The sequence below is a fragment of the Aquarana catesbeiana genome, linkage group LG12 (assembly GCF_042186555.1).
Source record: "Aquarana catesbeiana isolate 2022-GZ linkage group LG12, ASM4218655v1, whole genome shotgun sequence".
In the NCBI taxonomy this organism is placed as follows: Eukaryota; Metazoa; Chordata; class Amphibia; order Anura; family Ranidae; genus Aquarana; species Aquarana catesbeiana.
In genome coordinates, this window is record NC_133335.1 from 186,233,293 (window position 1) to 186,261,130 (window position 27,838).

Genomic DNA, 27,838 nt, shown 5'->3' on the forward strand with positions numbered 1-27,838 from the left:
GAGACAGTTTCAATGTAAGCTGTTACAGCTTGTTTTACCGCTTGCTGATCCCGAGGCTCTCTAACGCCAGTCACATCCGGCCACCCCTCTCACTTCCTCCGCCCTGGCAAGGCTGCAATAGGGGAACTGCAAGGCACAGGTCACGATGTATTAATGGGCACAGGTGAGGCTGTGCTGAGGGGAACTGATAGTTAAAAATTTTTGTAACTTAATTCTGCATAACACATTTAGGGGCATTTCATGAGATAATTTATGACGGCGTGAGGCAACTAGATACAAACAATTTTTTTGCATAATCATTCATGCTGGAATTTAACCTTTATGCAAGTTCATCTATATATTTGATATGAAATGGGCTGAGGCTTCTCCCTTTTCATATATGATCTTTGAACACATGGAGCTCTTCCCTGCAATTGTATTAAGACAGTTTGAAGTCTCCACACCTGTGATCCCAGCACAGCTTCCTTTATCTCTGTAATAGGGATCCATCAGATCTGATAAGAGGCAACTCTTGTGGATGGAGCACTTTGCTGTTTTTCTTTAAAACTGTTTGCCATGGAGTTGAATACCATTTCCACTTGTCACACCCATTACATGTATGGATTCTCTTATAGACTTGGAACTTTCAACTTAAAAATTTTTCAATAATGCATTTATTACAATATCTGTCATTTGAATCACTAAGTTGCTATTACATGGTCCACACCCCCATGCTTGAGCACTTAGTTTTGTTCATGGTCACATCAGTTCACTATTTTTTTTTTTTTTTTAAAGGGAACAGCACACCATTAGATATTTTCCTGTATACCAAAGAGTCTGGCTTAAAATAGGAAATAGGGAGTGTAGTTTAGCACACACTTTAATGTGTGTAAGCTAAACCTACTTACTACTTTGGTGCTTTCTGCCCTCTAAGTCTCAATTGGCTGGAGTATGTATGTATGTATGTATGTATGTATGTATGTATGTATACACACATATACACACAGGGTAGAGTTGCAAGCCAGGGTGTGTTCCCACCAGATCATGTAAAAGTTTGGACCCAAACTGCAAACCCTAATAAAGTCTTTGGCCATATAAAAAAAAAAAAAAAAAAAAAAAAAAAAAAAAAAAGGGAAGGCTATCCCCCCCCCCCCCCCCCCAGAAAATGTAATGCCCTGGGGGACATGCATCAGTGCAAAAAAGTTAATGGTTTTAATGCTTAAAGTGGAATAAAAATTAAGTGGTGCATCTGTACCATGTATAAATGCCTCAAGTGTCTGCTCCACCATTGGAGGTGGGGGCCAGGTAATAGCACACTACCCCCCTTTCCTGGCCAGGCTGCACATTTGGATAAGAGTCTGGTATGGATGGGGTGGACCCCCAATGCCTTTTTTTTACATTTATTCTATGAGCAGCAATAGTTGCAAATCGGGGGAATAGCTGGAGAAGGAGTGGGCAGGGTAGCAGAAGATTTTTCTGCAGAGGACAGGGGGTTGGGGCACACAGCATCATCAGGACAAGGCAGAGAGTAAACCCATTACCGAATGCTATAACCCATCTTCACGCTACCATAAAAAGGTCACCGGTGGAAATTTCCAGTTAGAGCAGAAAGGTAAAGCTCTTCCCAAATCTTTAAAGGGGTTCTAAAGCCAGGACATTTTACCTTAAGGCATTCCCAGCGTTTGTATCACCCCGATGTATTACTTACCAGAGTTCCATCTTGCTGTGCCTGTTGCAGCAGCTCTATCCGCTCAGAGACAGCAGCAGAAGCCATTAGCTCCTGCTGCTAATCAAGTCCTGTGAGCAGAGCGCATGAGGGTGGGGCTGAGCTGTACTGTCAAGTGAGACAGCCCAACTTGTCATTAAGTCCCCCCCTTCCCACAGGTGTTCCCTCATAGCAAGCAGCTTGCCAAGGGGGACATGAGGAGCCAAAGCCCTGGCAGGAAACCCAAGGAGAGAAGGTTTAGAGCCAGGAGTATACAGTCATTTTACAAAAGCTTTAAAGAGGCTCTAGCCCTTTAAAAGTACAACATCTGATTTTTTGCAAGAGAGAAATGTTATGTATGGTTTCCCCACCGTCGCTTTTTTCTTGTGGAGTTGCGTCCACAACTTGCCAGCCATCATATTTGGATCCAATATCTTTTCTGACAAACCAACCTTCATCCCACACATGGAAGTTCCTGTTAAAATTGAATTTAACATTTAAATATTTTTGCCCTCCATAAGACAATCACAAAAAGCAGTTAAAGATTCATGTTTACAACTTGCACTTACCCTTTTTAGGCACCCTGCTTTATGTTGGCACATTCCTAGTTATCTTTTGGCCTCATGCAGACATTAAATGCTGTTACAAGCCTACAGAAATCTATCCCCCACACAAAGCTGTTTTTGGAAGAGCTTATGTGCACATTTATTCTAGCAGCCAGAAAGCATTAATATTTTGTTCAGCAGAAGGAGTTAAATGCTCAGTGCCATGCTTGTAAATGTGCATAATCACAATAAAGTGTTTTTTTTTTTAACACTTTTTTCTGGCAGAAGGATAAACTTAGATAGGAATATTTTATTAGGCCCACATGCATGATGCATGTTGGCATTTGCTTCAACAGCTAGGCTGCAACCAAAACTGAGCTTGGCTTACATTATATGCTCTGCAGGGATTTTTTTTTTTTTCCCCCTCTTAATAAACTGGCACCACATTATACAATTTCCTTGTATAATTTTCTTTTAGCTTTTCCAAAAGCATATAAAAAAAAAAAAAAAAAGTCAAACCTAAACAGTTTCAAATTGTATGCAATCAGGCTGGCCCTTAAACTACATAATTGAAGGTAGAGCTAAAGGAAATTGAATAAGAAAATTGTATAATGTATGGCCAGCTTAACACTGGCCATACATAGTTCAGCTTCTTCATTCAGCCAGTGGGTTAAAATTCAGATTTACCCACCTACAGGTGGATGGGGCAATCCACCCCGTTGTGCTATGGAATTCTGACAGTGGAGACTCCCCTTGATGTTTGATTACATACATGACCACAGCTGCTGCCTGGTCCCAGGCATTGGTGAGAACACCCTTGGGCAAGGTGCTGCCCGTGACGGGGGGGGGGTCACGCATTGCAGCAGGTGGTTTGCACACCCCCCCAAAAACCAACAACTGGAGTTAGACTTACCAGTAAATCCTTTTCCAGTGGTCTTCCAGGACAGCCCTTGAGAGGAGTCCCTCCCATCGACCCAGGAAACACATTGCCAAACAGTTCAAAAGGCGGTCCCCTCAGGTCCCTAGTCATTTATTTACCAAGAACCGAAGGATGGAACTGCAAAAACATAACAGGTAATATTAGTACATTATCAAAAAAAGGGTGGGATCGTGTTGTCCTGGAAGACCACTGGAAAAGGAGTTACCGGTAAGTCTAACTCCAGTTTTCCCCATTTGTCTTCCAGGACAGCCCTTGAGAGGATCCCCAAGTACTCACCAGATTGGAGGGGAGGGGGGGGGGGGGGCGGCTTGGAGAACTTTTCTCCCAAAAGCCTGATCCTGACTGGACATGAACCCTTTCATGACTAAGCCTATTTTTGAAATTTGGTGTTTACAAGTTAAAATCCGTATTTTTTGCTAGAAAATTACTTAGAGTACATATACATATACATATACATATACATATACATATACATATACATATACATATACATATACATATACATATACATATACATATACATATACATATACATATACATATACATATACATATACATATACATATACATATACATATACATATACATATACATATACATATACATATACATATACATATACATATACATATACATATACATATACATATACATATACATATACATATACATATACATATATATATATATTTTTTAGCAGAGAATCAAATGGCGATTGTTGCAATATTTTTTATCACACGGTATTTGTGCAGCGGTGTTTTAAATGCAAATTTTTGGAAAAGTGACACTTTCATGAATTTTAAAAAAATCCAAACAGTAAAGTTACCAATTTTTTTGTATAATGTGAAAGATGTTACGCCGAGTAAATAGATACTAAACATGTCACCCTTTATAATTGCACGCACTCGTGGAATGGCGACAAACTACGGTACCTATGAATTTCCATAGGCGACGCTTTAAAATTTTTTTACGGTTAACAGGTTTGAGCTACAGAGGAGGTCTAGGGCTAGAATTATTGCTCTCGCTCTGACGATCGCAGCGATACCTCACGTGTGGTTTGAACACCGTTTACATATGCGGGCGCAACTTCCATATGCGTTTTCTTCGCTGCGCGAGCTCGCGGGGACAGGGGCACTTTAAAAATTTTTTTTTTTTTTTCTACTTTATAAATTGTGTTTAAAATTTTTTTTTTTTTACTTTTATTGCTGTCACAAGGAATGTAAACATCCCTTGTGACAGTAATAGGTGGTGACAGGTACTCTTTATGGAGGGATCGGGGGTCCCCTCCCGCTCCTCCGGTATAACAACCGAGCGGCTTTTAGCCGCATCGGTTGTTATACACGGGTAGCCGATCGCCTGCTGTAAACGGTACCGGGATGATGCCTGCAGCTGCAGGCATCATCCCAGTATAACCCCGGAAAGCATATCTGCGTACGGTCGGCGGGAAGGGGTTAAGTCTAGTTGATAATGCCTTGTAAAGGTGGAAAAGCTTGACCACGTGGCTGCTTTACATATTTGCTCCGGGGTGGCACCAGCTCTTTCTGCCCAGGATGCTGATAATGCCCTTGTGGAGTGGGCTTTAATACCCCCAGGGGGATCTTTGTTTACTGTCTTATAACCCTCTGCTATAGCTAGCCTAATCCACCTAGCTATGGTGACTTTAGAAGCTTTTTGCCCCTTACGTTGTCCGGAAAAACAAAAAGTGAATCTGAGATTCTGAATGGATTGGTTATCCTAAGATACACCTCCTCACATCTAATGAAAACGCTTTTCTTTCTTGTTTGAAGCCTTCTGACAAAGGAGGAAGGACAATATCTTGTGACCTATGGAAATTAGATGCTACCTTTGGTAAGAACCCAGGGTCTGTTTTTAGGATGACTGTCTTCTAGAATTTGGAGGAATGGCTCTGACAGGGCTTGGATTTCACTAACTCTGTGTGCTGAAGTGATTGCCACTAGTACTGTCTTGAAAGTGACCAGTCTTAGAGAGGTTCAAAAGGCGACCCCAAAAATGCCTTAAACGACTGATAGCCCCATCCTGGGATCTATGTTAACTCTAACTGGTTTGCGTCTGGAGATTGCTTTACAGAACCTAGCAATGAAAGGATCTTCTTGCAACCTTTTCTCCAAGTATACACTTAACCACTTGAGCCCCGGACCATTATGCTGCCTAAGGACCAGAGGTCTTTTTCCAATTTGGCACTGCGTCGCTTTAACTGCTAATTGCGCGGTTATGCAATGCTGTACCCAAACGAAATTTGCGTCCTTTTCTTCCCACAAATAGAGCTTTCTTTTGATGGTATTTGATCACTTCTGCAGTTTTTATTTTTTGCGCTATAAACGGAAAAAGACCGAAAATTTTGAAAAAAAATGATATTTTCTACTTTTTGTTATAAAAAAAATCCAATAAACTCAATTTTAGTCATACATTTAGGCCAAAATGTATTCGGCCACATGTCTTTGGTAAAAAAAATGTCAATAAGCGTATATTTATTGGTTTGCGCAAAAGTTATAGCGTCTACAAACTAGGGTACATTTTCTGGAATTTACACAGCTTTTAGTTTATGACTGCCTATGTCATTTCTTGAGGTGCTAAAATGGCAGGGCAGTACAAAACCCCCCCAAATGACCCCATTTTGGAAAGTAGACACCCCAAGGAAATTGCTGATAGGCATGTTGAACCCATTGAATATTTATTTTTTTTGTCCCAAGTGATTGAATAATGACAAAAAAAAAAAAAAAAAAATATTTACAAAAAGTTGTCACTAAATGATATATTGCTCACACAGGCCATGGGCCTATGTGGAATTGCACCCCAAAATATATTCAGCTACTTCTCCTGAGTACGGGGATACCACATGTGTGGGACTTTTTGGGAGCCTAGCCGCGTATGGGACCCCGAAAACCAATCACCGCCTTCAGGATTTCTAAGGGTGTAACTTTTTGATTTCACTCTTCACTGCCTATCACAGTTTCGGAGGCCATGGAATGCCCAGGTGGCACAACCCCCCCCCCAAATGACCCCATTTTGGAAAGTAGACACCCCAAGCTATTTGCTGAGAGGCATATTGAGTCCATGGAATATTTTATATTTTGACACAAGTTGCGGGAAAGTGACACTTTTTTTTTTTTTTTTTTTTTGCACAAAGTTGTCACTAAATGATATATTGCTCACACAGGCCATGGGCCTATGTGGAATTGCACCCCAAAATACATTTAGCTGCTTCTCCTGAGTATGGGGATACCACATGTGTGGGACTTTTTGGGAGCCTAGCCGCGTACGGGGCCCCGAAAACCAATCACCGCCTTCAGCGTTTTTAAGGGCGTGAATTTTTGATTTTACTCTTCACTGCCTAACACCGTTTCGGAGGCCATGGAATGCCCAGGTGGCACAAACCCCCCCCAAATGACCCCATTTTGGAAAGTAGACACCCCAAGCTATTTGCTGAGAGGCATGGTGAGTATTTTGCAGCTCTCATTTGTTTTTGAAAATGAAGAAAGACAAGAAAAAACTTTTTTTTTTTTCAAATTTCAAAACTTTGTGACAAAAAGTGAGGTCTGCAAAATACTCACTATACCTCTCAGCAAATAGCTTGGGGTGTCTACTTTCCAAAATGGGGTCATTTGGGGGGGTTTTGTGCCACCTGGGCATTCCATGGCCTCCGAAACTGTGATAGGCAGTGAAGAGTGAAAAAAAAATTCACGCCCCTTAGAAAGCCTGAAGGCAGTGCTTGGTTTTCGGGGTCCCGTACACGGCTAGGCTCCCAAAAAGTCTCACACATATGGTATCCCCGTACTCAGGAGAAGCAGCAGAATGTATTTTGGGGTGTAATTTCACATATTCCCATGGCATGTTTGAGCAATATATCATTTAGTGACAACTTTGTGCAAAAAAAAAAAAAAAAAAATTTGTCTCTTTCCCGCAACTTGTGTCGCAATATAAAATATTCCATGGACTCGACATGCCTCTCAGCAAATAGCTTGGGGTGTCTACTTTCCAAAATGGGGTCATTTGGGGGGGTTTTGAACTGTCCTGGCATTTTATGCACAACATTTAGAAGCTTATGTCACACATCACCCACTCTTCTAACCACTTGAAGACAAAGCCCTTTCTGACACTTATTGTTTACATGAAAAAGTTTTTTTTTTTTTTGCAAGAAAATTACTTTGAACCCCCAAACATTATATATTTTTTTAAAGCAAATGCCCTACAGATTAAAATGGTGGGTGTTTCATTTTTTTTTTTTCACACAGTATTTGCGCAGCGATTTTTCAAACGCATTTTTTGGGGAAAAAACACACTTTTTTAAATTTTAATGCACTAAAACACACTATATTGCCCAAATGTTTGATGAAATAAAAAAGATGATCTTAGACCGAGTACATGGATACCAAACATGACATGCTTTACAATTGCGCACAAACGTGCAGTGGCAACAAAATAAATACATTTTTAAAAGCCTTTAAAAGCCTTTACAGGTTACCACTTTAGATCTACAGAGGAGGTCTACTGCAAAAATTACTGCCCTCGATCTGACCTTCGCGGCGATACCTCACATGCATGGTGCAATTGCTGTTTACGTTTGACGATAGACCGCCGCTTGCGTTCGCCTTAGCGCAAGAGCAGGGGGCGACAGGGGTGCTTTTTTTTTTTTTTTTTTCTTTATTATTTTTTTGCTTTTTTATCTTATTTTTAAACTGTTCCTTTCATTTTTTTTTTTTTTTAAATCATTTTTATTGTTATCTCGGGGAATGTAAATATCCCCTATGATAGCAATAGGTAGTGACAGGTACTCTTTTTTGAAAAAATTGGGGTCTATTAGACCCTAGATCTCTCCTCTGCCCTCAAAGCATCTGACCACACCAAGATCAGTGTGATAAAATGCTTCCCCAATTTCCCAATGGCGCTATTTACATCCGGCGAAATCTAAGTCATAAAATGCTCGTAGCTTCCGGTTTCTTAGGCCATAGAGATGTTTGGAGCCACTCTTGTCTCTGATCAGCTCTATGGTCAGCTGGCTGAATCACCGGCTGCATTCTCAGGTTCCCTGTTGAGACAGGAGAGCCAGAGAAAAACACGGAAGACGGTGGGGGGGGGGGGGCATTCCCTCCCACGGCTTGTAAAGGCAGTCTAGAGGCTAATTAGCCGCTAGGATTGCTTTTACATGAAAGCCGACCGCTGGCTGAAAAGAATGATACCAAGATGATACCTAAACCTGCAGGCATCATTCTGGTATAACCACTCAAAGTTGTGAATGGCGTACCTGAAGACAAAAAAATGGTTAACAATAAAGCACAGTAAACAATAAAGTATAAATAATTACATACCTGAAAAACAAACATGATAAAACATAATAACAATAACAATAAAACACTGCAGAATAGAATACAGTAAAAAAAGAGCAGAACAATAGAGAGAGAGAATAGAGAGAGAGAGAACAATAAAACGACAACTATTTTTTTTTATTTTATATATATTTTTTTTTTTTTTTTACACTTTTTTTGTAACTAACTTTTATAACTGTAACCGGTTCCAGGTTCGGGTCTCTCAAAATGCGATGGCATCTTGGGAGACCCTGTGAAAGTGTGCCTAGTCTGTGCAATGCTGTACCCTACGCTAATACTCAACTAGTGTATGGTAGCGTTCAAAACATTCACCAATGCAAAGACCAGGATTGTCAGGACAGGAGGGACAATAATAGCGGGTGTCACGCCTATATCCGCGTTTGCTGCAGACACAACATCTTTTTGGGGGGGGTTCGTTGGGTAGGGGTACTCGGGAGCACATAAAAATGCCTCTCATGCAGCCGACTGCATTTCGTTGGGGGATGTGAATGGGGGAAGTACGGGCGCTGCAGAAGTGGTGGGTTCCCAATTAGGATTGGCGAATGCAGCAGGAAGGGCACTATGGGCACGACGGGCCTGTGTTTGTCTTTTTGGTGGCAGCGGGACACTACTTGTGCTTGTCACCTCACCAGCTTGAACTGCACTTATGGGACTCGCCACGTCACCAAGTGTTACTGCAGTGCTGGTTTGACTACGACCGGGGTGTACTAGGCCGCTGGTGCTTGCCAGTTCAATAAAAAGCTTCCAAAAAAACTGTTAGCGATCGCAGGGATCAGGCCTGACTCTGCGAACGCTGCAGTTATGCGTTTAGTGTTTTGTAAGTGACAGTGATCGATCGATACTGCACTTGGGTGGGCTGGACTGGGCCGGGCGGAGGGGCAAAACGCAGGTGCTAGCAGGTATCTGGGCTGATCCCGCTAACACTGCGTTTTTGGGAACCCTAAACTGCTGGGGACGCTAGTATAGATCTGATCTGATCGGATCAGATATTGATCCGTTCAGATACTATACCACTAAAGGAGGCGTATGCTGCGTGCGTGGGTGTTAGTGGTACTGGCGCTAACCTGACGCTGCCTGGGGCCGGTGCTTGCTAGTTCACCAAAATGCTACCAAAAAAACTGTTAGCGATCGCAGGGATCAGGCCTGACTCTGCGAACGCTGCAGTTATGCGTTTAGTGCCTTGTAAGTGTCAGTGATCGATCGATACTGCACTTGGGTGGGCTGGGCTGGGCCGGGCGGAGGGGCACAACGCAGGTGCTAGCAGGTATCTGGGCTGATCCCACTAACACTGCGTTTTTGGGAACCCTAAACTGCTGGGGACGCTAGTATAGATCTGATCGGATCAGATATTGATCCGATCAGATACTATACCACTAAGGGAGGTGTACGGTGCGTGCGTGGGTGTTAGCGGTACTGGCGCTAACCTGACGCTGCCTGGTGCTTGCTTGCCAGTTCACCAAAATGCTACCAAAAAAACTGTTAGCGATCGCAGGGATCAGGCCTGACTCTGTGAACGCTGCAGTTATGCGTTTAGTGTTTTGTAAGTGACAGTGATCGATCGATACTGCACTTGGGTGGGCCGGGCGGAGGGGCAAAACGCAGGTGCTAGCGGGTATCTGGGCTGATCCCGCTAACACTGTGTTTTTGGGAACCCTAAACTGCTGGGGACGCTAGTATAGATCTGATCAGATCAGATATTGATCCGTTCAGATACTATACCACTAAGGGAGGCGCATGCTGCGTGCGTGGGTGTTAGCGGTACTGGCGCTAATCTGACGCTGCCTGGGGCGACGCATATCACCGCCGGGCGATCAGGGGGCTAAACCTTTATTAGGTAATAAACGGCGGGTGCCCTGACACTATAAAAAATAAACGAACTAACCTGCGTCACCCGTAACGGTTATACGGTGATCAGTGGTGAAAGGGTTAACTAGGGGGCAATCAAGGGGTTAAAACATTTATTAGGTAGTATATGGGGGTCCCTGTCACTATAAAACGCTGACGGCGAACCTAAATATTTACCTCACTAACTAGCGTCACCAGCGACACTAATACAGCGATCAGAAAAATGATCGCTTAGCAACACTGGTGACAGGGGGTGATCAAGGGGTTAAAACTTTATTAGGGGGGGTTAGGGGGGTACCCTAGACCTAAAGGGGGGAAATACTCACTGTCCCAACACTGTAACTGTCACAAACTGACACTATGCAGTAATCAGAAAAAAAAAAAAAAAACCTGCTGGTGTCAGTTTGTGACGGGGGGGGGGGGGGGGGGGGGGGAATCGGGGTGTTTTGTATGCCTGGCATGTTCTACTGTGTTGTGTAGTGTGTTTTCACTCACATTGATGTCTTCTCCCCTCGGCGCTGGAACGGAAAATACCGAGCCGAGGGGAGATGACATCATTTCCTTTGCTGCTGTTTAGCATACAGCAGCAAAGGAGTGTTCCCATTGGCCGGCGGCGATCGCGAGGGGGGGGGGCCACGAACAGATGGCCTCCCCCTCATCTCGGATCGCCGGGGAACAGAACGGGACCGCTTCGGGCACCGGGGGGGGGGGTCCGATCGGACCCCCCACCCGCGAGAGGCAAATCACGTACATGTACGTGATTTTGCCTGCCCGTGCCGCCTTGCCGACGTAAATCGGCGTTAGGCGGTCCTTAAGTGGTTAAGGCCGCTATCTGGACCTTAATAGTACTAGGAGTTAGCCCTTTGTCTATCCCCTCCTGGAGAAACGAAGATATTTGCTGTATCCATGTTTACCTCATCTCGGCTGTTCAACCAGCTGTTAAATTTCCTCCAGACCTTCCTGTAAATGGCTTGAGTGACAGGTTTTCTACTCTGTAGCAGGGTCTGAATCACTGTCAGGCCCTTGCTCCTCAATATTTCCTCTTCAGTAACCACGCTGAGAGGTTCAGCATGGATATTTGTGGATGAAAGAGGTCCCTGAGACTGAGGCTTCCCTGCAGACCAGACCTTCTGAGGAGGCTGGTCTGTCAACCGTAGCAACGTTGTGAACCATGGTCTCTTGGGCCAAAACAGTGCCACTAAGATTAAACACGTTTCCGCCACTAGACACTTTGCTTCACCTCATCCCGAGGGTTTTAGCGGAATAAATGCATATGCCAAGCTGAAGGTCCATGGGGTCTGTAAGGCGTCTACTGCCCAGGGCTGATCTGGGTATAGCAAGCAAAAATTTGGAACTTTTGCATTCTCCTTGTTTGCAAACAGGTCCACTACTAGTTTTCCCCAGTAATCTGCTATGTAGTTGAACACCTCCGGGTTTAGAGACCATTCTTGATTTGACACTCGTTGTCGACTCAAGAAATCTGCAGTGTTGTTCAGCTCCCCTTTCAGGTGTATTGCAGAGATGGATGCCAGATTGGATTCTGCCCATTGAAATATGCGACTGGCCACCAACATTAGTCGATGACTTCTGGTGCCTCCTTGCTCGTTTAGATAAGCTACAGCCGTCATATTGTCTGAGTGGACCTGTAGATGATGACCTTGTATTGTATTCTGAAAGAATAGCAGAGCCCTGAGGACAGCTGTTAGCTCCTTCCAATTGGACGAGAGAAGCTTCTCCTGACGTCCACCTGCCCTGTGCCCAGTCTGAGTTGAGGTGGGCTCCCCAGCCCCAGCTGCTCGCATCCGTAGTTAGTATGGATGCGACAGGAGAGATCCAGAGAACCCCTTTGTTTAAATTCTCTGTCTCCTTCCACCAGAGGGAGCGCTTTATTCTGGTGGGTATTGAAATCTCTTCTTCCAGATCCCTGTCTTAACTGTTCCAACAGAAACCTCTGAAGGTCTCTTTGGTGGAACCTGGCCCATTGTACAGCTGGAATGGCTGCTGTCATAAGTCCCAAGACCGACATCACCTCCCTCACTGTACATTTGGCGCTGCTTTGAAGACATTCTCTGCTGCAGATTCAATATCTTTTCTTCCGGCAGGACTATCCTCTGCTCTACTGACAGGATCTTGTACCCCAAGTACAGAATTTCCTGTGTTGGGGTAGTCTTGGACTTTTCCAGACTGATTATCCACCCCAACTGACTCAGACTGAGCTGTGTCAACTCTAGGTCCCGACGGAGTCATTTCTCCAAATGGGCCGTGAGGAGTAAGTCGTCTAGATACGGACTAATCGAGACTGACTGTAGTCTTAATGGAACTAATGCCTCCGAGAACCCTGGTAAAGATTCTCAGGGAGGATGACAGTCTGAAGGGAAGTGCTCTGCACTGTAAATGATAAATTTTGGTGTCTATCTGGATCGCCATCCGAAGAAATTTCTGGCATTCCTTCCTTATTGGGATATGCAGATAGGTGTCCCTTAAATCCAGGGTAGCCATGAACACCTCTTTTTGGAGAAGATTCCTTATAGAGTAAGTGGACTCCATCCGGAATTTTTTGTATCGGATGGAGCAGTTCAGAGGTCGGAGGTTCATGATTAGTCTGAACTTTCAAGACTGCTTTTTTAACCACAAAAATGTGCGAGTAAAAACCATCCCCCGTTCCTTAATAGGGACTGGTGTCAATACCTCTTGATCCACCATTTCCCCTATTAACAGAGGTAAGGCCTTGGCCTTTTCTGAGTGTCTTGGAAGCTGTCACAAGAAACTTTGAGGGTGGATCGCTGTGAAATTCCAGCACATACCCTCTTTTTATAATGTTTAAGACAAACTAGTTTGAGGTCATCTTTTACCACTGTGGGAGAAAATTCACCAACCTTCCTCCCACCGGAACCCTGATGTCACTGGCGTTTAGGGTTTCAATTAGGGCGGTTAAAAAGTATGACCAATTTTCCCTTTCCCTTTTTGTCCTGTCCAGTACTTTTTGGGTTTGAACTCCTTCTGACTTGGAGGGTTCCTTTGAGGGATGAAAAAAATTCTTAGAAATTTTTTTTTTTTTTTTTTTTTTTTAATGGGAAAGGTTCTTTTTATCCGACATTCTTTCCAAGGTGGTATCTAGTTCAGGCCCAAAGACTAAGTCTCCTATAAAGGGGACACTGCACAGGCGTGTTTTAGATGCCGTGTCTCCCCCCCAAGTTTTCATCCATACTGACCTCCTGGCTGCAACAGAAAGCACCGCAGTTTTAACTGTAAATTTTATGGCATCAGTGGAAGCGTCAGATGAAACTTGTCGCCTTAAAAAGCATAGGGAAGGTTTTCAAGAGCTCCCCCCTAGGCGTGCCTGCCTTTAGGTGTTCTAGTTGAGATAACCAGAACTCCAGATTCCTGGCAACACAAGTGGCTAGAGCTGGTTTTAAGCCTGCCATAGAAGCATCCCAGGCCCTCTTTAAGACCATGTCTGTTTTCCGGTCCATTGGGTCCTTTAAATGACCCATATCCTCAAAAGAAAGGTCAGACTGTTTTGAGATAGGAGGGGCGTCTAGTTTAGGATTTTTATTCCAGACTGCCTCTGGGCTCCAATCAAAGGGGAATCTCCTTTTAAGGGAATTTGGAAAGAACACTTTATCTGGCTCGGTCCCCTCCTTGCGGACAAGGTCAGAAAGCACTTTATGTATAGGAATACCTTAGCTCTTTCCCCAGAGCCTAATACATTTTATCATGTCTGGTCAATTGAGTTTCTTCCGCATCAATTTCCAGCGCATCATAAATAGCGCTCAACAGCTCATCTACTTCCTCAAGAGACAGCTTGTATTTTGCCGCTTTGTTAGCTACAACCTGATCCTCCTCCTGATCTGAGTCTGCGTCAGAGGATTCAGGGCTAACCAACATGGGGCTATGCTCCCTGACTGTATGGGGCTCCCCAGAACTGGGTGTTGTAAGGCATGGTGAGGAGGGAATTGCAGCTGCTTTACTGGTGGAAGCAGACGTGCTTATATCTGCGATTAACGCGGAGAGATTTAAAGGTTGATGCTATCTCATCCTTAAAAGGAGCCAAGGAATTTCGCTAAGGGAGAGTCTGCCTCTGTTTTAAGTAAGCCTGCAATACACTGCTTGCATAAGGCTTTGTTAGAGCCTGAGGACAAACTTATTTCCACAATTAGGCCACAAAAAGTGCCCTGACTTGTCTTCCCTTGGGGCCTCCTTAGCCTGAAATAAAGAATAAACGATTTTTAGCATCAAAATCCTTTTAACCTTCACTAGAAAAACACCTGTGCTGCCACCACTGCTGCATAAACCCGGGACTGAGATAACCACCACCATGGGGTACTACCAATCCCAGCCTTACAACAAACCCCCAGAAATAAACACAGTAAGGGCTTGCCCAGCAGCCTACCTGTGTTTGGCTGGTGCCTGCATCCACCGGAGTGTCCTGGGGATTAGCCTCCATGGTCCCCCTCTCGAGCTCCGGATCCCGCCGCTAGTCCGGATTTGTAGGCCCAGCATGGGCTTTTCCATTCCTCTTTGTGCCTCCAGAGACCCGGAACCGGAAGTCTCGGCACACAGCGATGATGCGGTTCCGCCGGAAATGACGCTCTGCGTCTGACCCCCACCGCCATTATAGCATGGAGCTGAGATGGAAGAAACCATCTACACTGCTTCTTTGGGGGGGGGGGGAAACATGCAGCAAACGGGTCTGCTCCTGCCAGCCGGTACCCGAGCCCAGAAAAATGAAGTAGGACTAACCTGGAGACCTCTGGATAGGACCCGGTCCCCCTGTGCGGCTCCGCTCCCCTCAGGCAGCCCCTGAGAGATAGAGTCCTTCTGACCTGGTTCCTGGCAACATGTTCCTCCGAAGGAGGAAACACAAATGACTGACCAGGGACCGCCTTTTGAACTGTTTGGCAATGTGTTTCCTGGGTCGATGGGAGGGACTCCATCTCTCAAGGGCTGTCCTGAAAGACAACTGGGGAAAAAATAAAAATGCACCACTGGGTTAAATGTATGCCCAACATCATGTTAGTCTTACTGTGTGTGCTGATTTTATTAAGTGATGTACTGTTTTTTTACATCATGCTTTGGGAAGAAAAACAGCACATTGCTGCTGTCAGAAGAGAGTCCTGTGTAGATTTACCTGAATTTTGATCATTGTCTGGCCCTCTGACAGGAGAATTGTTGTGCTGTGTGGCAGAGGTATGCAAGTTTCAGGACTAGCTAGAAAGATATCAAATGTTTCAGGTCAGATGGCTCACCTGTAAATTCATTGGTGTATTTAAATTAGAACTTTAGGCAAAATTTATCTTCATTTTGCATAGATTAGGGAAAGGTTATAACCCCTGTAAGGTTTGTTTTTACCATCTGTCCCCCATTGGGGTGACTTACCTTGCTTCCTGCGCCATAGCCAACAAATGAAATCCATGAAATTGAAGGGAAATCTTAGGGCCCCCAGAACTACTGTCCCCATGGGAAGGTTTAACTTCTATTACTTTTCTAGGTACAACACAAAAGTTTGGGATATACTCTGTCAACGGTAAATACACACATGACAGATGTTTCCTCTGAGCAAAAAAAAAAAAAAAAAAAAAAAAAAAAAATATATATAGATATATATCACCACCTTAATGTGATCCTGAACCAAGGTTTTCATTAGTTGCATCAATCACAAATGCATAATGACTGTACATGAATTTGAGAAGTTTGTACAGTGCCATTAAACATTAAGTTATGTTGTATTCCATTCCAACTATAACCAATTCTGTTAGTGGTGCTATACCCAGAGCACAATACAAAAAGATCCCATCTTACCATACACTGTCTGCTGTATCAGGCAATTCTCTGCCATTCTCATCAAAGTACCGATCAACAATGAGATTTCCATCAGTGTCATGAGCAGAAGCAAAGTTTGTGACTACACGTGCAGGGATTCCAAGACATCTGAGCACTAAGAGAAAAACATGTAAATAGCCAGTTTCATTTCTAAGAAAACAGAGCATAAATCAATCCAGATAAAACATGTACATACTGCGTAGAAATTGACCTTATGTTCAAGGAGACAAAATCCACATTGGTATTTAAGTTTATTTTGGGTCATTGGGAAAAAAAAAAAAAAAAAAAAGCAGCATTTATTACTTTGTTGCAGGAGCCTGTAAAGCATTGCATTAGTGATCAGCAAATTGCTAATGCAAGTCGACTGCAGGCCTGTCAAGCATATCTGCTTCTTCATGGAAGCAGATTTTGATCTTCCATAACATTTAAAAGATAAACAGCAGTGGTTTTGTTCAAATGCCAGGATCGCCAACAGGCATAAATTGATAGGAGTTTATCCCAATTAAACCATAACTGATGTGCAGATGTTTTATTGCAGGACTTGTGTTAAAAAGCCCACACATGTACAAACCAGTGCAAAGGACTCCTGCATACACCCAGCATTGTCCATATCTGACAGGTCCACTTTCAGACCATTTACGTAGAATGTATGTGCTTCCATTCCATTTTGTGGGTTCTTCTCCTCCACTATAATCCCCACTCCAATTTCCAACAATAACTCCATTGTCACCTGGACTGTTAACCTAAAAAACAGGAGCGAAAAGGTTACATTTTGCTGAAGCCCAGAGCCCATGAACAGCCAAATTTCTAAATTTATATACACACCTAACATGTTTCTAGGCGTCTTTGCATGACATGGACCAAAACAAGAAATGGAGGTAACTGGCACAAAACACTGATCATATGCAATGGAAGCCCTATGAGTCATCACATGTATTCATGGGCAACTGAAAATAGGCTATAAAAAGTCTGAGACAGGAAAGAGTATGGAAATCAAAATAAGGAAAGCCAGACACATACTATCTATATCTATTAGGGCTGTTACTGATTAAAATTTTCACGTTTGATTAAGCGACTCATTTCAGTTAATTATAAAACGCACAGATCCAACTACTTTTAGCTGATTTAGCACCATTATGGCAACGGCCGAAGCCGGACGTCACACATCATAAACTCAGATTCACTGTGCCCATAATCGCAGCCTCACTGTAGTCAGTGCCTGGATTACACAGTCTGCGGGCATCTCCCGCTGTGTGTCTTGGAGCCAAGTGTGAAAACTTTGGCCGCGCTGTGAGAAAATGGACATTGTGCTGCACACAGAACACTGGTGCTGTGAAGCTAAAAGGCATCTAGGAGAAACCGGGAGGGCCAGGATACACACCAGAAGAGTCACTAGTGGACAGGCTACACACTGCGAGCTACAGCTCCTTCTAAAGGTGCGATGTCCGTAAGATAGACCGAAGCGCCCCCCCCCAGCTGAGCCTGTTTTATACATTGTTTCTGTGAGCGTTTTTAACCTTGCAGTTAAATCTGTTCATTCTTAAAACTACTCAGGTGGCGCTTCCTGTTTTTTTGCATGACATGGCACTGCTTCTTGCAGGATTTAGAGAAAGGCCCATGTTACGTATAGCTGCTCTGCAGCATTCTTCTGAAAGTCCATGGTCACTCCAAGGGGCAGGTTCTTGATGCCCTTGGCTCAAGGAACAGGGGTTGGATGATGGGCAAAAGGAGCAGTGTTGGAATTGCAGATTGCTCCAGTGCTGTCCAGACTTGCCATTTCCTTCAAGACCCTACCTAATGTTTTCATGCTTTAGGTCATGGGTGCCCAACCTGTGGCTCTCCAGCTGCTGCAAAACAACAAGTCCCATGAGGCATTGCAAGGCTGATAGTTACAAGCATAACTTCCAAAGGCAGAGACATGATGGGACTTGTAGTTCAAAGATAGCTGGAGGGCCACAGGTCGAGTACCCATGCTTTAGGGTCTACTAGCAGCAGTACAGTTTCCTATGGGTATGGTTAGGCCCTTCCAGCGTACTCACCATAGCACTTAGTATCCTTGACACATAGGCTGGGTCTCCCCTGCGAGAGATATCTTGAGCAGCACTTCTTCTGTGCTCATTACTACAATCCAGCATTTTTAAGCAGATGTCCAAAATGTCTTTTTCAAACTGAAAAAAATAAAAACCCACAAATTTTATAACAGAATGAAAAGTTTAAAAATACAAAATCATTTTCCCCAATCAATTCATTCCATTTTCTGATCACTGTATGTATTGGCTCCCTCCCCCTACCCGCGTTTAATGCATATGTAGCAAAGTCTCTAGCCTGCTCCAGTCTGATGAGAACTTTCAGGGCCAAAGATAGACATCCTTCTGTATGTGGTGGGTTGTGTGGCATACTGGGTGCAAGGTGGATAGAGTTAATGGGCACCAGACACTTCTTAGATGTAAAAGGGTTTTTCTCTGAAGTCCTTTTTATATTTTGAGGGGGAAAGGAGGAGGTTAGGGCCAAGATACCCTTAAACAGTTGCAATTTCAATTGGCAGACTTCAATAGGAGGACAGCCGTACAGGGAAAGGGCCCCCCCCCCCCCCCCAGCAAGGTGCCACATCTGCATGTGTGAGATTTCTGTCTCCTTTGGCAACAGTCTAACAGTTCCTAACACAAATCATTACAGTCCTCTTTACTACAACTTCTACTTGTAGTTCTTCAGCCCTTGAGCTCCTGGTCTCACTGGAACCTCCAATTTACTGACTCTGAATCCCTGGAGCTCCACAAAGCTTTGCAGTAGCATCTCCCTCAAGAGTCACCCACGTTTCCCTGCTGGGTCCCTAGCTTGGCACTCCAGATACTTCTCAAGCTTCACCCCGCTGACGGGATCAGTCCCCAGCTTGACTCACAGGGCTACTCGGCAAGCATCACTTCCGCTGGTTGGGTCCCTGACGTTTCTGATTCTCCGTGCCCATTCGGTTAAAATGCTGCTCTGGTACTTGCTTCGGGTACTTACGGTGGTCCCTGGTAAAGGCGATTGGTCCCTTCGTGGTGACAGCTTCCCTTCTACCTCTGACCGGTTCTCTTGCAGGCAGAACCGTCGCTTATGGTTAGACTGCAAGCCGCAAGCCCAACCCTGAGTTGCCCTCTTACTTCTGGATAGGCTATCACAGCCTGGCAGCCAGATGCCCCGGGATAGGCCCAATCTCCAGCCTAGCAGTACAAACACATGTCCAACCAGACAGCCGTCTAGGTGGCACAGAACACCTGACCTCACCCGAAATATAAATATAAATTCTACCAGCAGGCCAAGGGACTCAAGAAAACACTTGCCTGAGATACCCCATATCTGGACTTTGGGTTGCCCCTTATCACATCTAGTAGCACCAAGTACCTGGCCACCTAGTAGTAGAAGAGAGCAACAAGGCCAAACTTAGGGAGAAATCAATGGATCTCTAGCAATTGACCAGGGCAAGTACATTTGTGAGGAGCTCCCTAACTAACAGTACACTGGCATCCAATTCCTGTTCAAAACACCCCAATTATAGCCATGGACCCAGTCCTCACCCCCTGCCTCTGGAGGCATTATCCTGCCTTTAGACCAGGGGGCACTACATAGGTCAAAAGTACCCTGCAATTACAGCCAAATCCCACACGGGCCCTAAACCATTCAGTAGGCTACATCTGCCAGATTCAGACAACTGCATCTGGTGCAGGAGAGATGATCACTTATATCAGGCCAGCAGGTAGGATGAGTATACTTATTTGAAAGGGGACGCAACCTCAAAGTTAACCTACTTGGCTGCTATTGTCAATTTCCCCACTTGATAAGGCTGACTGCCTGGCTCTATCAAGCCAAGGGTAGATATTCACACTATGAAAAGTTCTCAGCTTTATTAAATGTATTCCCCACTGTGCTTGGATTGCAACTGCCTTAGCTTTTTGCAGGCTATTGAATCCAATTGCCTTGACTTCTACTTTAAGAAGCTGATGTTTGTCTTACGCAGACTGACTGAGGGAGCACCCCCCCAGTGCTCTCAATCATGACTATCTGCATCAGGGAAATTGCCCCCCCCCCCCCCCCCCCCAAAAAAAAAAAAAAAAAAAAAAAAAAAAACCCACTACTACACTGACGTGCCTCTGCCCGAGTCTCTCACATCAGCTGATCAGTGGCGCTGAGAGAGACTTGTCTAGTGTTATTACAGCTACGCCACACTGACCAGGAGCCAGAGGTGGGTGGAGCCTCTTCCCTGCACTCGTTGCTAGCGCCTAGCAACGAGTGACGTCAGGGTCACGTCGGACTCGAGTCTCGGAGCCGACATGACAGGAGCCATAAATAGGGGAACTGTTGTTGCTGCAGACAGTTTAGAGTTTTCACAGATAGAGTTAGATATAGTTTAGACAGACTAGTTAAAATGTGCAGCGTCCACTGTCAGTGGCAGAACGCCAGTATTATTCCTTCTCCGCCCCAACTTGTGGCAAGTGACAATCTGCGACGTGTGGCAGGTGATGTGGCAAGAGACACTCAGGGCTCCCACTAATTCTGCATTATGGTGAGTTGAACCATTTCATATTACAATGTAATATAACTAATGCTCTTCAATCATCCTGACACCATAACAACTATGGTGCCGTGATGATTGAAGCGCCAATACCAGCCATTTCCGATTAATTGGAAAAAAAAAAAAAAAAAAAAAAAAAAAAAAGTTCTGGCAGTGCCCCTCCGAGACTGGACTCTGGATCTGCCCCTGATCTGCATGTGGCACATACTTTGTGAAATCTATAAAAATGACCAGCATTTACTCAGGATTATAAACAAGTTTGTAAATGCCTGCAAGCATTCACAAGTATGGATTGGCTTATACACATGAATGGCCAGGGGGCAGTAAAAAGTATGACAAACCATACCAAAGACCACCACCTATTGTCTCGCCAGGTCAGAGCAAAAGCAGATATAGATAGATATAGGAAGCCCTTTTGATGAACTAAAGATCTTACACCCACCAAGGAAAGATGACCTAGCCTGATTTGTTCATCAGTCACAAGTGAAAGTCAGTTTTGAAACACAGGTTGTCAGCTTTTCAGGTGTTCTTGTAAACCACTTTAAAAAGCTCCTAAACCAATAGGTTAGAGATTGTGGGCCCCTAAAATGTTACCTGGCCAAAATCCCAGTGTCTCTGTGGAGGGTTTTCACTTGCATTTCCCAAGAAAATGGTTCCACTCTCATTAAGAACATACTCCTTCCTTGCAGCATCATCTTCCATGTACACTGGGTCATCTAGTGGAGGTAAGGAAAGTAATATTGAGGACATTACTACATGCAATTCAGCAATAACATACTTTGTGGTAGAGTGAAACCTTTAACTGAATGTTTTAGGTCTAATACCATGCCAAATATTTGACCGAATTACAAAGGAAATTCATTAAGTGTCATTGGCCTCTAGACATTGGTTGGTTTATTTCAAACAGGCTACTAAAGGATTCACTTATGATAAACTGAAGGCTGAATCTGAAAAATTGGAGACGGAGAACCTACTACACAGTCTGACAAGGCTGGATCTAGCAGAGCAGGAAAAAATAAAATTGGAGGGGCACAGTGTGAAAGTTTTGTGTCATCCATTCTCCTAGCTCCCTATATGGCTGCATCAAAGCACAATTATGGGGGAAGAAAGGAGAAGGAGGAGAACAAAGTTACACTATGCAGATTAGCGAGAAGAACTCCAGGAGCTTACTGAAGAGACATATCTATATCTATATTAGGAAGAGCTGATGTCAATCACAGGCTGTGTGCTGGAGATCCTTGCCCATTACCTTTTTCTTGGTGTCAGGAAAACTGAAAACAGAATGATTCATGCTGATAGAGGAGCAGACAGAAATGACAATGAGCCCTCATTCAAATTGGAGCGATTTGACAAGGCACAGCCCATTGCAGGCATTGGCACCGTTCCAATCGGTGCAATAGCAGTTCCTGTACTATTTTTGGACATGGCTTCAATAGACATCTGTGTATGAAGCCACACTGAAATTGTGCAATTTCAAAGCCACGTTCAATGTGAACAAGGGCTTGGTGCTCTTAAATTGTGCCAAGTGCAGACTACAGAGGGATAGGCTTTGTTCACATTTCATGCGTGAAGTTAACAAACCCTTTAAGTCCAACATATTAGGTTTCCTGTTGTACTAACACAATAATGAGTATATTTGTGAACTTTTAGGTGTGTGACTTAGATTCTGATGCTCTGCAGCTTCCTCCCTCTTACAACCTGTCATTGTTCCCTTACCCTGTTAAATGGTTAGCATAGAAAAAAGGGAACAGCTGCATAAATAACCCAGGGAACAATTACATATTTTAGTATAGAGAGCTTAACTAGATGTATGCATTTTGCACATACCTGCACACCAGGGGTTGAAAAGTAGCATGTATGCCCCACAGCTGTGGAATACATCACTCTCTCCACTCTTGCTCAGAAAACCCAGAAGGTAACGTCCAATAGCTGCATCAGCCGGTGACTTGATAGTGATTACCATGGAGTGGTCAATGTTGGTTTTGGAGGTAGCATGCCAAGATTTTTCATTGCTGGAGCCAAGTATTATTTTGGAGCTTGGGAGGCCTGTTAAATTACAAGATAACAGTAATTCTGTTGGTAGATGTTGAAGTTATTGTACACTTAATATTCTGCATTAAACTATACCTTATTCATTTGGAATATATATATATATATATATATATATATATATATCTCTATCTATCTCTCTCACACACATACACACATACTGGAAAAACAAACAAAAAACAAAAGAAAACAAACCACGCGAGAAAAAACACCCCACATACTTTGCATTGGAGTTGAGTTGCCAGTAGCGATGGGTGAACAGTTTGGCCCGAGCATTAGTTCAGGCCAAACTTTCATTGTTTGGACGTTCAGCGAACAGTCGAACAAACAGGTCATTCGACGGTGTGGTTTTGTACAATGCATTGCAAGCCCAGATTGGCTGAAGCAGTGAAAGCTTCAGCCAAGCAGGGCACAGCACCGTCAGTCATGATTGGACACTGTCTTCATGACTTTATCCAATCATGGCTCATTCCCACCCCACAGTATAAATGTATTCTTTCAATGGCAGCCAGTGTGATTTTGGTGTGGAGAGATAGAACAGGGCTCTGTTCAGTTAGTGTACCATACAGTGCTATTTTGCTTCAATTGTCAGTGTAGAATATTAGTTTAGTGTCAGTCTAGGATAGTGCGAGTGTAGGGAGGACCATCATTCAGCTTTGCATAGTGTCCAGCAGTAGGGACAGCTCAGATAGTTTCAGTGTAGTGAGACCGTGTCAGTAATCTTGACATTAGTATATAGCTAGAGTAGGGACAGTTCTGATAGCTTCAGTGTAGTGACATTTGAACACTGTATTTGATTGCGTTGTGACTACTCAAATTAAAGGGCACCAAACACCTCTTTACATTGATTAAAGTGCATCTACGTACAAATTTCATCTTCTTTACATTTGCTTATAAACACCGCCCCCTTCCAATAATGTCTGGGAGAACAAAGAGAGGCGGACGTTCCCTTGGCACTGTAAGGGGGCCAGCAGGCTGCTTAGCTTTGAGGGTGTTGAAGAATGTTTTTGGTATGGGTTTCATGGGCACAATTAACACCCAAAGACCAATTTTTCTGACAGGTGCATATCATTGCAATTTTTTTTTGCCTTCAAGGGCACCTATATAGGGTTAAGGTGGGAAGGCGCCCCAACACCCAAAGAGTAATTTTTCTGCACCTGTTCGACAGGTGCATATCATTGCAATTTTTTACAGCACAGCAAAGTCTTGCTTTCATCAAGATTATCTATATAGGGTTATGGTGGGAAGGCGCCACCGACACCCAAAGAGTAATTCTGCACCCGTTACTTCTATGCAAAATGACACCAGAACGTATCCAAAAAATCTCTAATCTTATTCCCAGTGCACTACATTGTGGCCTCATACACACTGGCTCCCCAGCTGTTGCTGAGCAGAATAAAGGCAGCTTGCAGGAAAAATGGCATTTTTGTTGGCTTTATAAATTCAATTATTGCTGCAGCAGATTCTAGGCATGGTACAGATCTGCCACTTTACAGTTAGACTAAGGGGACACCCCTGGCACTATATTGGATAGAATCATTTTTTTTTTTTTTTTTTTTTTTTAGAGCCTAAAAAAACACCCCACACGACACTTAAAAATGACATTTTTCACAAACTATTGATCCTTGTCCCCCTATAACCATTGTATGCCTAATTACTTGCATTTAAGCCTTAAAAATGGGCACTTGATATTTGACGTTCGGGTCCCATTGACTTTAATGGGGTCAAGTGTTCGGGTCCGAACATTTGCGATGTTCGAAAGTTCTGGTCTGAACCGAACAGGGGCCCGTTCAGACCATCCCTAGTTGCCAGCAGACTTGAGGGGGATGCCCTCAAAACACATGACAAACTGCTGACCACTGCAAAGGAGGGGCCTGCGACTCATGCTACCAGACCATTTTTTTGGATTGTCTCTCCATAGAGCCCTGCAGACAATCAGCAGGAATGGGACATTTGTGTGTGCAGCCTTGCTTTCCCATATCTGCTGGTAACAGTGAGCGAAGGGCTTCCAGGCATACTAATTATCTTAATGACAAAAGTTCAAGGTGCACACCCCACCAAGATTATGCATGCAATTCTTGTTTTTCTGAATACTTTAAGTCTCTCCCACCCAAGATTGCCCTTCATCCCTTTGTGCAGAACAGGGAAAGCTGCATCAGCATTAAAAATCTCCCCAAAACTCTGCCCCCCCCCCCCCCCCCCTCATTGCAGAGATTCCCCTTTACTTCCTCTCCTATAAGGAAACAGGAAGTGAGGGGAACCCCTGTAAATTAAGGAGATTCCTTGGGGGAATCTCAGAAATAGTGTCCCCATTGGATTACCCTCTTTTCTAGGGGCACCATTTTGGGATTTTGACAATTATAAAACGGGACAAAGAGTGCAGAGCCATAACAAAAAAAAAAACCATATACTTTGAGGTCGTACCACGCTCAGAAAAAGCTTTTGTGATTTGTCTTGATTAGGTGTTACAGTGCATGGATAGCCGAGACTTACATAACATAGAAAAGTAAAAACATCAGGTTTATTTTTTAGCTGTATGGATTCAGCTAGGGAGAGTTCCCTTGTCTTCTGGTCTTGAACATACAGGACGCAAGAATCTCCCCAAAATGAGATTAATTCCCATCTAAGGCACTTGTAACCAGAACATTTGTCCCCATTGAAAGATTTGCTTTCATCTCTCTCATGACAACTCTAAAATGTAGAATAACCCCACACTTTACAGTTTAAGCAGGCAGGACTACTGTACTTCCCTGCCCTCCTGTCATAGTTAATGATTTTAATCTGTTTGCATATTGTAATTTTTATAGCATTGACTACTACCAAATGCATTACCTGTCTGAGTCCACCATTTCAGGTTGTCTTCAGGTTGCACAGCCCTGTTGAACATGACTTTCATGCTGAATGGCTCACCTCTCCTTACAACAAGCTTTTCAGTCATGAACTCATTGGTCCTATGTGCAATAGTATTTGAGGCTCGTTGAAGGTCCAGGTGTAGAACCTGTAAGGCTAAAAAGCAAAAACATCCAATGTACTTTTTTAGAATGTTAAACAATTCTCACTGCACTCTGGTATCCCCAAAAATCCCAGGCTTTAATTAGCTACCAGGGTACATTTTTTCCCCCCTCCCCATTTGCCCCCCACATTTCTGTTGTCTTCCATATACATTGAAGGGGGAAACCCACTGGGCAACAGGAAGGAGGCAGGCCAGAAGAGCAACCAGAGAGCTGTAAAAGTTGGGGATTCTGGATGATCTTCTAAAAACATACCTCAAAGAATTAGAACTTTACTTCTTGCCCTCCGTTGAATAATGTCAAGAGGAAATATGAGCCACACTCCAAAACATTGTAAGCTATAAGCCAGGTAAGTTTCAGAACAAGTCTACATTTTAGAATTTAAGATTTAGCCCTCATAATGAGCCATTGCAAGAAATTCACCTTTTGAAGGGTATGTATGCATGTATGTAATAGGTTAGACTTGATGCACTGGTGTCTTTTTTCAACCTCACCTACTATGTAACATAATAGTAGCCGTCAGGGACCATTCACAGCATTGCATTGGAATGTGTTGCTCAATACAGAGTCAACACAATGACTGCATTGGGTAAGAGCAGAACATGCATTGGATCACAACATAATGCAGTGCTGCTTTAAGGTTAAGAATATAAAAGAGCTTTGAAAGAAAAAAACAAAAACACACACCACCTTAAAGGAGGGATGATAAACCCAGTTTGTTATTCAGAATTGTATTAATCTCACACCAAATTTGGTCTACCATATCAGACGCAGCTACTGTACATCAATCTATTCTGTGAGTTGGGAGATGTGTAGTGAGTATAATGCTCCTTGGGTTGAGAAACCTCTTTAGGTACAGGTATCAGCTAGTAGCGTCTTGGCAAATAGAGGCAAGTTTATTTGTGCAATTTACAGGTACACATCTATGTCAGACCCCGTCCACCCTCACCAACTTCAACTACCCAGACAAATAGCTGGACAAACTCACACTGCATTATCACTCAGTGCTTCATAGAAAAATATATTTTCAACAAAACCTAGCAATGCTTCAGCTCTTCCTACACCTTGGCAATCCTAGCTAACCTACTGCTAGACAACCTTCCCACAGTTTTTTCGCTTTACTAACCTTTCGTTACACCAGGCATGATTGCTTCACTCCCCAGGTTGCAGAGCACTGACTATGGGTGTTCCAGGTGAGCTTAAATTGCCTAAAATGGAGAGGTGCAAAACCTGAAGTGGAGCCTTCTAATCTTGAACAGGCGACCCGACTAACACATAAACGCATTTGACTCTTTTTTTCACAAAGAGTCCATTTAGTTTAATAAGAGTTTTACTGTGCCACAGTTGGCGGAGAACATGAGGTGTCGGTGCGTTTAACTATTAGCATTATGACATCCATCATTCTGACCCAGTGATATTTGCATAATTTGGGACTGTTTATCTCACTTGCATATTTATTTGGACTTTCCTTTTTTCACTTCATTTATTTATATGACTTATCACTGTTCATTATATACATCTTCATTTTTAGCGCAGCACTTTTTCACAATTTTGGCTGCTCAGGTGGTGCGAAATTAATTTTTGAAGAACGTTAAGAAGACCACAGGATTCCCCTACCTGGAAATACTGGGTATTTTTCAGGACTCTGGATCATAAACGTGATGCCAGGGTAGGGTTGCCACCTCATCCCTGTAAACCCCATCACATATTAATTACACAGGTTCTGTAGCTGATTAAGGTGGTAATTAAACTCACTTAGTGCCTTAAATGCAATAAATCAACCCCAGAACCTGTGTAATAAATATGTGTTCGGGTTTAAAGGGATGAGATGGCAACCATATTCCAGGGTGAAGTCAGAAGGAGGTATCTACAGTGCATCTGGAAAGTATTCACAGCGCTTCACTTTATCCACATTTTGCTAGGTTACAGCCTTATTCCAAAATTGAGTACATTCATTATTTTCCTCAAAGTTCTACAAACAATACCCCCAAATGACAACCTAAAAGAAGTTTGTTTGAACTCTTTGCAAATTTATTAAAAATA

General features: G+C 43.6%; 1 protein-coding gene across 1 annotated transcript in view; it reads right to left on the reverse strand.

Moving 5' to 3' along the window:
• The window catches only part of LOC141113382 (protein-glutamine gamma-glutamyltransferase E-like), a 41,079-nt gene extending 14,139 nt beyond the window's left edge, over positions 1-26,940 (reverse strand). Inside the window, exons 1-8 of the mRNA XM_073606443.1 lie at positions 26,922-26,940; positions 25,617-25,790; positions 22,563-22,781; positions 21,330-21,451; positions 18,223-18,351; positions 16,755-16,926; positions 16,163-16,298; positions 2,056-2,159 (exon numbers count right to left, since the gene is read on the reverse strand). Coding sequence (XP_073462544.1) covers positions 2,056-2,159; positions 16,163-16,298; positions 16,755-16,926; positions 18,223-18,351; positions 21,330-21,451; positions 22,563-22,781; positions 25,617-25,790; positions 26,922-26,940 — 1,075 coding nt within the window. The remainder of the gene's footprint in view (positions 1-2,055; positions 2,160-16,162; positions 16,299-16,754; positions 16,927-18,222; positions 18,352-21,329; positions 21,452-22,562; positions 22,782-25,616; positions 25,791-26,921) is intronic.
• Between the last annotated feature and the right edge of the window lie 898 nt (positions 26,941-27,838).